This window comes from Glycine max, chromosome 2 (assembly GCF_000004515.6).
Source record: "Glycine max cultivar Williams 82 chromosome 2, Glycine_max_v4.0, whole genome shotgun sequence".
NCBI classification, from domain to species: Eukaryota; Viridiplantae; Streptophyta; class Magnoliopsida; order Fabales; family Fabaceae; genus Glycine; species Glycine max.
This window is the reverse complement of record NC_016089.4, coordinates 10,250,014-10,262,297: the sequence shown is the minus strand read 5'-3', so window position 1 is coordinate 10,262,297 and position 12,284 is coordinate 10,250,014. Positions and strand designations below refer to the sequence as shown.

The 12,284-nt window shown below is 30.4% G+C and overlaps 1 protein-coding gene across 3 annotated transcripts; it reads left to right on the top strand.

Annotated features, from left to right (window-relative positions):
• Positions 1-4,489: 4,489 nt before the first annotated feature.
• LOC102660588 (uncharacterized) lies at positions 4,490-11,276 on the top strand. Of its 3 annotated transcripts, none has more exons than XM_006574844.4 (9): positions 4,490-4,783; positions 5,878-6,311; positions 6,595-6,657; positions 6,834-7,157; positions 7,430-7,483; positions 8,017-8,082; positions 8,467-8,628; positions 9,543-9,661; positions 10,964-11,276. In XM_006574844.4, exons 2-8 carry the CDS (start codon positions 5,957-5,959, stop codon positions 9,659-9,661), a joined length of 1,143 nt encoding a protein of 380 aa, XP_006574907.1. In that variant the 5' UTR covers positions 4,490-4,783; positions 5,878-5,956; the 3' UTR covers positions 10,964-11,276. The 3 variants fall into 3 exon arrangements, with proteins under 3 accessions (XP_006574907.1, XP_006574906.1, XP_014621904.1); XM_006574843.4 differs by having other exon boundaries at positions 4,491-4,783; positions 9,540-9,661; XM_014766418.3 differs by lacking the exon at positions 7,430-7,483 and having other exon boundaries at positions 4,491-4,783; positions 9,540-9,661.
• Positions 11,277-12,284: the final 1,008 nt, after the last annotated feature.

The following is a 12,284-nucleotide window of genomic DNA, read 5'->3' as shown; positions in this document are numbered from 1 at the left end:
TAAAGGTTTGTTGAGGTCATTGCTGTTCGAGCCAGTAATATCTACGGTAGCCATAGCAGAACCAAAAGTGTCTTAAAATTGTTATAACAATAGTTTATGGCAAACCGAAAAAATTACTGGCTGAGTCACGGACAATGTCGCTTTCTTTAAGACGTTTCGTGACACTGCCAAAAATTGTGCAAGCAAACTATGAACCACGACGTCCCCAGGATAAAACAGCTCAGATCACTGTATAAGATTCCCACTGCACTGAGGGAACCTTTTCTAGAATTACACTCTCTTGTATGACTTGAAAAGTCACTCTAAAGCCACCCGAAAATATGACTTGAAAAGTCACTCTAATAGCCAACCGAAAAATGTGACTTAAAAAGTCACTCTTAAAACCAACCGAAAAATATGACTTACAAAGTCACTCTTAAAGGCAACCGAAAAATATGACTTACAAAGTCACTCTTAAAGGCAACCAAAATTTTAGAGCGACAGAAAGAAAGAGGGAGAAGTTTGCCAGAAATGCACCGACTGAAATATGGGAGGGAGAAAGAAAAGTTGAGGAAATGCTTCTCAAGTGGGGCAAGGAAAAAAAGAAGAAATGAGTTATCTATATATAGGGAATGAAACACTATTCAAGTGTTTATCCTGAGCGATGTGGGACTTGAAGCTTTTTTTTTCTTTTTTTTTCAAACTTTCATTTGTTCTAAGAGTAGTCTTGTCCTACAAAGACCCATTGGGACAATATGGATGGTTTGCCTTCATTCTATGAAGACCCATTAGTGCTTTTTTGAAGAAAAAAAACACTATTTTTTAGGTGTGTTTGTGATCCATTGTGTCTCATTAGCTTATTGACCAGAAAGTGATTTTGAATGCCCATAACTTAGCCAACAACTAATGGGACCTATAACCAATATAAGCACTATTCACATTGGGATTAGTTGTTGTACTAAACTGTTAGTCTAGAAAATCACCATTTGTTTCAATTTAATATTCTTATAATTGATCATGAGTGTTAGTGACTCATTCATCTCACTAACTCATATTGACATGAAATTATTTTTGATAGGTTCATGTTGAAAAAAATACATCTAGTAGAGTCTTGTCCTATAAAGACTTGTTTGACCCATATAATCTTACTCTAGATACGACCACATGAGTAATAAATTAGCTAACAATCGGAATGACATTAATTATTTACGATTTTGAAATAGTTGTCACTAATGTTTCAATGCATAAAATAAATAATTGATTGGAAAAAATAGCTATATGTTTTTGTATGATTGAAATTATGATGATAAATTTCAAAGCATAGTTAAAAAAGAATACTGAGTAAGGGATTATACCATTAAATATCATTATTAAAAAAGAAATTTAGTTTAAATGTATTGGTAGTGCAAAAGTTTTTATTCTATAATTCAATCATAGATTGTTATGTATTTTTTTTTAAGGCTACATGCATTATATGTGGAAGGCAAACCTTTTTGAGTTGGATAAAATTATATGTGCAACAAACTTTTTTATTTAAATATTTAATATAACTGTGTACTCAAGATTTGAACTAGAGACCACTAAAAGGCACATACAGTTATTTCTAATGGATTGAGAGCGTAAAATTTTTTTACACTAACAATACATTTCCTGGATCTCAAATACAAAGTGACTTGGCTAATTTGTCTCATAATGGGACCGTGCAACTAATCTAGTCCAATATTCACATTTGACTAAGTTGCTTTGGAAAGTCACCATTTATTTAAATTTAATATTCTTTCAATTGTTCCGTCTTATCTAACTAACTCATTTTGACTTGGAATTATTTTAGATAGGTTCATGTTTAAAACTAGTCTTGGTGCATTTTTTAAGTCTTATCTTATTAAGGCATGCTTGACCCACATAACATATTCTAGATAACATCACATGAACATATAAAAAAGAAGATAAGACCGCATTAGTATTGAATTAAATAGTAATTATACTGACATTAATTGCTTATGATTTTGAATTATTTGTCGCTAATGTTTCATTGCATTAAATAAATAATTTAATGAATGAAAAATCACAATTAAATAATTTTGTGTAACAAGTCATAGATTATCAATATTGTTGTTACATTATTAGTTAATGGTGTTACTTAGAATCATGAACTAAAAGTGATATCAGATAAAAAGTTCATTTTGACCCGTCAAAATTTAAATTAATTGTGAACTAAAAAAAATTAGGGATAAAAAAGATAGTAAACTTTTTGTAAGTAATTTAGTTATAAATTGTTATATATTATTTTTTGCATGAGACTATAGGAATCCTCCATAGAAAGGGATACTTTTTGAATAAGTAGACTATTATATGCAATCAAGTTTTCGCTCTTAATATTTAATACAAGTGCATATTTGGGGCTTGAACATGACACCATTAAAACTAGAGTGCTATGTATGATGATAAAATCCATTTTTATAATAATTATTTAAAAATCACATTTAAATTAATTTTTAATTGATTGAGAGTGTAAAATTAAACGTGGGAAAGAGAGATATTGAGTAAAATTTTATTAAACTTCAAGGAGTGTATATATATTCCCTAAAAAGGGAATGTAAATATATACGATGTTAAATCTTGATGTTTTTCATTTAAATTTATGCTCCAAAAAATTGTTATTTGAATATAAGTTATTAGATTCTATTTATTTATTTGGTAATCATACAAATTAGTACTTTACTAAGTAGAAAATATAATGATCGATTCTTTACACAAATTACAGAGCAATGTTTTAATAAAAAATTATAAAAATTACGTCTAAAATTATTAAAATATAAATTTAATACATTGAAAAAAATTAAAATTTAAACTAGTAAATAAGTATCATTTTCTGATCGTGCATATGAAAAAATGTTTTGTTGGAAGATATTGTATTTACTTTCTTCTTCTTTCTGTCTGATAAAAAAACTTTCATAATTTCTAAACTTACAACTACTAGTAATTAAAAGATATTCTTAATACAAAAAAAAATACAAAGAAATTGTTTGAACTTGGAAATAAATCTCCCCTAAGTGCCCAACAACCAAAAACTCTATAATTAACAAAATACTAAAAAATCCAGAAAAAAAACAAAATACTCAAAAAGGAAAAATCTGTTCTGACATTTGTTAGATGTTCATATTTAATATTCGAAAAGATAAGTGAGAGAAAAAAATGGCCAAAACATATAAATGGTTCCTAAACATTTTTTTAAGTTAGTCTCTTAACTTTTAAAAGTTCTAAAATCATTTCTTACTTATTTAATTCATGACAAGTTAGTTCTTTCAAAAAACTAATTATTATTTTTTTATTTTTGAACATGATTTTAAACATTTTTTTATTAATTTAAGATGTGAAATTTATCTCATTAGACTCATTTATATAAAAATTATGAGAATCAACCAATGTTCGATAAAAAAAAAAGACATAAATAAGGTGAAAAATGCATGAAAATTGAGTTTGATGATCAACTAAAAATCTAATGTTATATTTTTTCTTATTATTTATGAGACACATTATCATGCAATTTTCACTACATTTATGCCTTTTTTTGCTTTCAACATTAGTTGATTCTTATAGTTTTTATATAGGTGAATTTAATACAAAAAAAATTCACATTTTGAATTGATTAGAAAAAAGTTCAAAATCGTGTTAAAATATAATGTAAAAATAATCAATTTTTTGAAAAGGATTAACTTGTCATGAATCAAATAAGAGATCAATTTTAAATTTTTAAAAGTTAGGAGACCAATTTAGAACAAAAAAAAAAAGATAAAAGACTATTCTTATATTTTAGCAAAAAAAAAAAATCATATTACTCCCTTTGTTTCATAATGATGCTTGTGTAAGATGTTTTTTTTAAAAATAATTGTCATTTTAACCTTTCAATATAACATTACTTGCTTTTTTTTCTCTTATATTCTTTATAATATTAATGGTATGAGTTACAAATTTAAAATGAATTAATGATCATAAAATTAGTTTTATAAAATTATTATTATCTTCATTTATAAGATTAATTTGATGGTTAACCAAATGAGAGAAGAGAGAGGTCATGATTTTGAATCCTTCTCATTAACAAAAACTAACAAATTTTTATAAAATTATTATATGGATTTATATGATTATTCTCTTTCATTCATTTATTAAGTTTTCTTAATTTATATAAAATAACCTAGAACGAAAATTATGATAAGAGTATTATATAATACAATATTAAATATTTATATTTATTTCTAATAATAAAAAAAACAAATGTTAATCAATATTTATTTTTATAACATTGATTAAAAAATTAAAATTATTTTTCTTATTGAAACGCGTAAAAGTAATGTTGTTTATTTATTTTTTATATTATGAGTCTCACCATAATTATTTTTATTTTTGATTTGTTAACCTATACTTCACTAGTAAGCAAGATTAAAAAAAATATTTAAATGCGTCTTTTTTTTTTCTTATTATTATTGCCAGTTTCTGTTTTATGATTGGGGAACCGTTACCAAAACCGAAACCGTTCAATCTGAATATTAATTATGATTTTTTTGTCCGATGTTCACATAGTACTCACATAGTAAGAAGAGAGGGACATTCCTTTTGAACATTGCCAGTAGCCCCACTAGTGTTTTTTGATTCCTCGGAGTCTCCGTTTAGGGCTGTTTGTTTCCTTTTTATTTATTTTTTCTTTTCAGATATTTATTTGTTGTCCTCATCTCACTAACCAACCACCTTGTCTCTCTGTCTCATCACTTCAGTCCATTTTTTTCAACCTCAAGAAGACAAAAAGGTACACACACTACAAAAAAAACTTGTACTTGTTTTTGTTGCTAAGTGTTACTGTGTAATTTTTCTGCTGTCACTTTCATCTAAATGCCTGCCATTTTGTTTATTTATTTATTTATTTGGGTCCCCACATTCATTTGTTTTACCGCTTTGCAGAACTGTGCCAATTTTTATGGTTATTGAAGTGGATTGATTAACTGATGCTGAAATGAAATCCTCTGTGCTATGATTGTTACTACTTTTGACACTGTGTGACAAGATTTTAAATTGTGGTCACGGTTGTGATAGTGGTTTTGTTGCATTCTTTGATGTTGTGGAAAATTGTAGACAAATTCAGCCGATGCGATCGCATTTAGGCTGATACGGTTGCACATCAGCCAATTTGGTTGCCTTTTGGCTGATCTGGTGGTGCATCGGCCAAAGCGATCAATTATTGGTTGTGGCTGGTTGCGCTTTGGCCGATGCAACCATGCTTCGGCTGATGCAACCGTGGACTCTCCGAAAACCTAAAACCTTGAAGTTGCAGCCGAAATCGCGATCGCGTTGTGGCATGTGGATTTTGGAAATGTTTTGAGTGCATGAAAAAGTTTCCTTGGGTGATGTTTGCTTGTTTTGAATTTGACTTCTGGTTGTAAAGATTGAAACTTTTATAGAATATCAGCATATAAGTACTTGAAAGAGTTCTAGAATTTTTTGTGTACTGTTTGCACTCATTTTCAGATACCACTATGCTGTTTTTCATTGAGTTCACCAGGGTTTAGCCTTACCATCTCTTAACAACAAAGCAGGGTTTATTTATTTACGTTTTTGATTGATAAGGAGTGTATTGCTTATGAGGTAATAAGAACTAATCTTGACTATTTAATATTATTATATTAATGTTCAGGATTGGCTTCCTCACCTTTCACACTCTATGTTTAATATATGTATCTGTGTGTGTACTCTTTGATATATATGTGTGTGTTTGTGCTCTTTGTTTGATGTGTGTGTGTGTGTGTTTATTGGAATTGTCAGAGTCAATTGCAGCTTTGTTTGTTTTTGTTTTTTGATGTTTATTTGTTTTTGTCTTTACCAATCCTTTTTTTTTTTTTGGTGTAGAAACATATGATTGCAAGCTGTTGTAGACAGATATAGTGCTTCTGTGTTCGAATCCTGTTACTGCTCAAATCATTGGAAGATGACAATGATTAAAAATGAGCAACTTAAACATGGTCAACAAGAAAAGTGGTTTAATAATTTTCATGAAAATCTTGATCTGAATGTGACTGCTCAAGAGCTGGAGCAGCAGCCTGATTTTCGGTGGGAATTGTTAGAAAACCGCTATAGCCAATACAGTGAACTATCTGGAAAGATTGAGAAGCACAGAGATAGCATTAGTTTGGAGGCCCAACAACAAGGAAATCAGATACCTCAGACAAAGATTTCTGAGGCATGTGTTAATGACTTGTTGATTCTTGCACAATCTGCTGAGATAGTAGCACAATCTGAAGATAGTGTGGCTGGGGAGCATACAAATAACCAAAAAAATAAAGGTAAATCCGGACAGTCTAAAAATTTGGAATTCATTATGATTGACTTTATTTAGGGCATGTTTGGGAGTGGTTTGGAGGGAAAGGAAAGGGAGGGCGATTTTTGTACTTCTAAATTAAGAGAGTCATATAATGTTTATGAAAATAAATAAAAGATTAGAACATTAAGTTTATATTATATATCATTTTATTATTCTATTATAAAAAAATATTAAATTAGAGAATAATTATTAGATATAAAAAATTCGTCCTTTTTCTAATGTTGTGTCCTTTTCCATCAATGCAGACTTACAAAGTGACCTGATCGATCAAATGTCACAAGAGCATGCTAGCAATATCAATGTGGATGGTTAGTGATGCTACCTTTATTCATTTTTCTCCACTTTAGAATACCATTGTGAGAAGAATTTGATAGCTGTACCTGTATTGCTTCGTTTATAGATCAGGAATGCTCTCTAGAGCTACTTGATAGACTGTCAGCAGTTTGTCACGTAAGTAGTTAACAGTGTGGATTTTGTTATGCAGTTACCAGAACCCGCTTAACTCAAATTCGGAAGCAAGCTAGATGTAAATATCTTATATTGGATCAAGAGAGGGATGACAATAGCCGCTGCAAACATTCACAAGGAAAAACAATCCGCCTGAACCAAATAAAGCATCAAGCTCGGTGTAAAAGTAAGAATGATTTGGCACCACAAATGATATCTAGGGCTGAAAATGAGCAGCCAAAAGGTAGAATACTTCGATTGAGCCAGATGAAACATCGAGCTCGGTCCAAAGGTAATTCAACAGTGAAAGATGGGACTGAGAAGCATATGGATCAGAGTCTGCCTTGTAACAGATTTAAAGGTGAATAATGAGGAAACTAATAGTGTGAAGAGAGGAACAACTCTTGAACTTGGCACAGTTTGATTTTGAATATGTTACATACTTATATTCTTCACCTATATGTTATTTAACAGTTTAGTTTTTATGGAATAATCTTGAAAAAACTAGTTGGAGAACTTATTTGTACTTCAAGTTCAAATTAACTGATTGGAGCAGAGAGCAAGCATGTTTTCCTTAACATTTGTATTGGTGCTGTCTGCCAACCTATGATTAACTAGTTGCAATCATTACAGATAATAAACAAGTTCTTGCAGGGCAAGTTGTGAAGAAAAATATCTTTCCAGTGGGTAATGTTATTCCTTCCTTAAATATCATTAATATATAACAATATGAATCCTATGACTCCTGATGCTTGACTTTGTTTGTTCTGTCACTGTTACTCAACAGAGGAAACATATGTTAATGCTTCATATTATGTATTATAGTTAATGGATAGTTTTCTTCAGTCATGTAATTCCTCAATGGAAGTGCATGGTGAGATTCTTTTTCAGTTGACAGTTTCTTAATCTAGCAATACCATGACAAATTATCTACATGTTGAAGTGCCAGCTTATGTTCTTTGGTGAAGATAAACTGCACGATTTCTTAAAATTATACTGCACAAGTCAGTGTCAAATTAATATATATTCTGCACTTATTAGTTATTAGTTTTTTGATGAACTTTATTTTGGAGTTGGTAAATAGATTGAAGTAGCTTCCTGGAAAATGCCAAGACAACACTCAGCCTAATGCTGACTTGATTGTTACTGTAATTATACATTTTTATCTTTCAATATATCAGTTGATATTGATTTTCATGCTATTTGGATTTATCTGCCAGATTCCAGTCCTTCTGTCGAAGATGTGCCTGCACATAACTTTAGAGGAGCCATTCAATCATCTGTTGGTATGTTTCATATACTTTCTATTTATTGTACATGTCATATTGAAAAAGAAAAAGAAAAGTTTAAAATTCTGGTTTTAAATGAATTTCACCATAAAGAAATTAGGTTAAGAATTGGTAGAGCTATGTTCTTCTTACCTAATATACAAAAGTAAGCTATAAGAAATTCTTATTTTACTTTAACTTTCATTGCATTTGTACAGTAGTCTCTTATTGTACTAGTCATTCTTTTATGTAAAATACTAGGTCATGAATGTCTGTTTCTAATTCTTATCTGCAGTGCAACTATTGTATATATAGTAAGATTGACATTTTCTAGGGTATTAAGCACAAACAATTTTTTGGTAGACTACAACCAATAAATGATCCTTCATCAATTTGCTGCAGTAAGGCGGGATATTGAAAATCTTAAGGAACATCAACGTATTGCAAGGCGATTAAGGGCATTCAAGACTAAAAAACTGAGGCAACAGTTCAGGAGAGAGTGTAAAAGAAGTGTTTCCAGTGCGGGACTGCATGCAATGGGGACAAGCCTGACTGGGTTAAAAGGTATGAGGTATTCACAATAGTTGTTAAACAGTACAGCATTGCTGAAATATAATGATTTACTTTTTTGTTCACATGAGCCACCTGACATTGTTTGATGTATTATGTATTATGTATTATATTTGGATCTAATTGCAAGGTATGGGACTTGAGTTGCACTTTGGAAGTGTAGGATTCTAATGTGAGGTTATAAGGTCTTGGGATCTCCAACTACAATGGCTAGCTTTTGTAGTGTGGTTCTCCCAAGATCTTACCAATTGGTATCATGTTTCTCCAACTACAATGGTGTGGATGATGATGCCATTGTTGCAATGTTTGCCCAGGAGTAGATAAGGGCTAGTGCATAGCCAGCCTGCATGGGCACTGTGTGGCTATGAAACGAGGTGAGAAATGTGATACAAGTAAGGAGTGGATGCTGTATATGAACCATATGCATCTAAAGGAATATCACAGGGTTGTTGCATGCCAGCATAGAGCAGAGTGTGTTGAAGAGAAAAGGGCATCAAATGTTAAGAAGAAAAATAATCCTGCACTAGGTTAGACAGCATCCATGATAGAGTTGTATCAGGTACCATTAGAAATGGATAAGAATTTTCAGTTGCGAGATTGTTTGTTTGGTGAAGATTGGACTTAAGAGATTGTGATATATTTTTTCAATTCATATCAATGTATGTGATAAATGTTATTCTAGCAAAGCAATTGGATGAACATGCTGGTTGCTGGCTCAGGTGCAAATGGTCTTCATGCCCTTACTGGCAAAGCACGCATGAATTTTTATATTCAAATGGGTTTAATATATGTGTATTAAAATATTTTGATATTAAATAGAAGTCCAAGTTACGCATTCTTTCATCATTATTGAATCTGCATATATATATATATATATATATATCTGACAACTTAATGTATTTCAGCAGCGAACTCAGAAGCACAAAAAGAATTTGTACCTGTGAAAAGATTACGCTTATCTCAATTGAGACGTGAAGCTCGTTTAGGGAACCCCTTTCCTGCTATGCAAGGACTGCCTGGAAATTAGGTATATATTTACTCCTTTTGATTGGATGAAAAGTGAGTACTTTAATTTCATGCCAGGAAATCTGTATCAAAATATTCTTGATGTTGATTTTTGAAAGAAATGGGTCAAAAAATCCTAACTGGTTTCCTTACTTTCACATTGGCTCTGGGTGTGTTTATTGAATAATTGAGACTTGGAAGCTAGGCCTTCCCTAGTTAATGTAGTAAATAAAAGCTTAAGTTATTAGGTGAAGACACATGGATGATTTTATATTTGACTCTCTTACACAAGCCCTTTGGCATTGAAGCATGGACAATGAATAAGACCACTTGTCTTGTGCTGAAATTTAACTTTTATTTCGTAAAAATAAGGGTAACAAGGATCAAACTCTGGACACACGATCATAATGTTATGATACCAATAGCTTAAGCACTTGGTTGAAGATGCATGAAGGGCTTATATCTAATAGTTAACCATTAGTATTTGTTTTTGTGGCTTTAGGAAGTATGTGCAATGGGTAAGTGGGCATGTAAAACGCGGTGCTGTGCTGAGGTATACATATGTGTAATATTGGACAAAATGCTGTGTTTAGTGAGTTGACGCTAGAAAATTTTTAGATACAATCAAATGCATGGGGCGGCTAGACTGGGGTTGAATTCAGTATAGATATTTTTATAGTTTATTTCTCCTCTTTAGAAATCCTTGAAATTTACTACTAGTTAAACTTATCTGTAAATGAACTTGGTCTATGGTGTATGTGTTTGTTAGGATGTTGAAGATGTCTTGCATAATACAACTATTACTTTATTATCCATCTGTGCAACCTGTTTTGCCCTTGAATCTTTATACACTTTAATATGCAAACATATAGCAATCTTTTACAACAAGATATTAGTCAGATGGAACAAGATAAGGTCTTGCATCAAACAGGTTATAGTTTTAAGTCCTTGCTCGTTTGAATTGTCTTTTTGGGGTGAGACAAATGTAAGTCTTCTAGGAATGTTCTTTGAGCCTAAAGAATTTTTTTCTTCTTTGAATTGGGGTACCATCTCCTGTCCTTACAAAGAAAAGGCAAATAGCAATCTTTCATTCCTAAATTTCTCATGTCATGTTGGTTGGTTAATTGAGAACAAAATCTATGATGATATCTCCGTTTATATATTAACTGTAAAACTCTCTTACTATGAATGAACGGCATTTTGAATGTAGGCCTTGTTGATTTTGTATGAGCTAATCAGTGCTTTTGCATTTGCCTGCCATAAACTTAACAGCATAACAAGCTTTGATGAGAGATCAACATTTTTCTTTTGTTTTGTTTTACAGATGTGATTTGATAGTAAGCATTTTAGAGGGCTATAGGATGTATACAAGAAGGAGTCATACAAGGCTGATATTGGAGAATATATGCTGCCATACATATATAATTTTTTTTTATCAACTTTTGTAAGGGCGTCCCATGACAAATTGGTGTTATTTGGTGGAAACCTTGATTTGATTAGCTCATATCAATCGGAAAATGGTTGATATGGAGAAGTTATGTTGTCATATATACTTTTTTTTATGAACTATTGTATGAACGTCCAATGACAAACTTTTGATTGGATTTATTTGGTAGAAACCTTGATTAGATAAAGGATTGCTTCCAACTTTTAAGTGTTATCTTGCAGTATCTTCTCTCCTAAAATAATTTCGAAAGAGTTTAATTCTCACGCGTTCTAAAATTTTATACTCCACTAATTTGAAATTATTTTTGGTATATATTTTATATATTTTTTTATTTATTTCGAAATTCTAATCTTAGAGAATTTAGATAGGTCTTTTGATTAGTTTTGGAAGTTTTGGTTTGACAGAGTAAAAAATAATGGAATAAAACAGAATTGAAAAAAAATATTTGAATTAAAATAATATGAGAGGTACAAGACTTACATATTTTAAAAAATTTCACTTTTTTTTATCTCTTATTTTCTCACAATTAAACTCACCCTGTTACAATCTCAATCATTTGATGCACAGGTGCAATGACTAATTAATAATGTGTTTATTTTTACGTTTGAAATCTTCAAACTTAGGTTTGATCCAATCCAATAGCAAGATACAAAAGTTTTGCACGTGCAAAACAATATGATCAAAAGGCGACATAAAATTATATAGAAATGACAATTGTATTATTTTGTTGTAATTATATTTATTAAAAATTATAAATTATAAAGGATAGAATGAAAATGTTAACAAGTTAAGTATCTGAGAACTAATTTATACTCACTAATATTTTCCATGACAAAATCTATAAAAAAATATTACTCTCTCCTAATGTTAAAGTAAAGATGTGACTTGTTTCAATCTAAAATATTATTTATATTAATTATTTTTTCTTGCAAAAATATCTTTAATGAAAGTCAGTTTTAAAATGACGTTACAATAAGAAAAATATAACCCATTATTGTTTATAAGTTTTATTTATAGGAATAATTGTAAAAAAAAATACTAATTTAGTACAAAGGTGAAATTGATATTCTACGCTTACATGTGATGTTCTTTGCTTATAGCTCAGGCTAAGATATTACTATCCAAAAAAAAAAACTTAATTACAAATCTTATCCCCTAACCTTTATCATTTTATGAATTTTATTACTTTTTTTTTAAC

Excerpts from the sequence above, each read along its gene's own strand:
- LOC102660588 (XM_006574843.4), top strand. The coding sequence starts at position 5,957 with ATGACAATGATTAAAAATGAGCAACTTAAACATGGTCAACAAGAAAAG. Across the intron at positions 7,158-7,429 it reads GCCTTGTAACAGATTTAAAG|ATAATAAACAAGTTCTTGCA; the intron begins GTGAATAATGAG and ends CAATCATTACAG. Across the intron at positions 7,484-8,016 it reads GAAAAATATCTTTCCAGTGG|ATTCCAGTCCTTCTGTCGAA; the intron begins GTAATGTTATTC and ends TTTATCTGCCAG.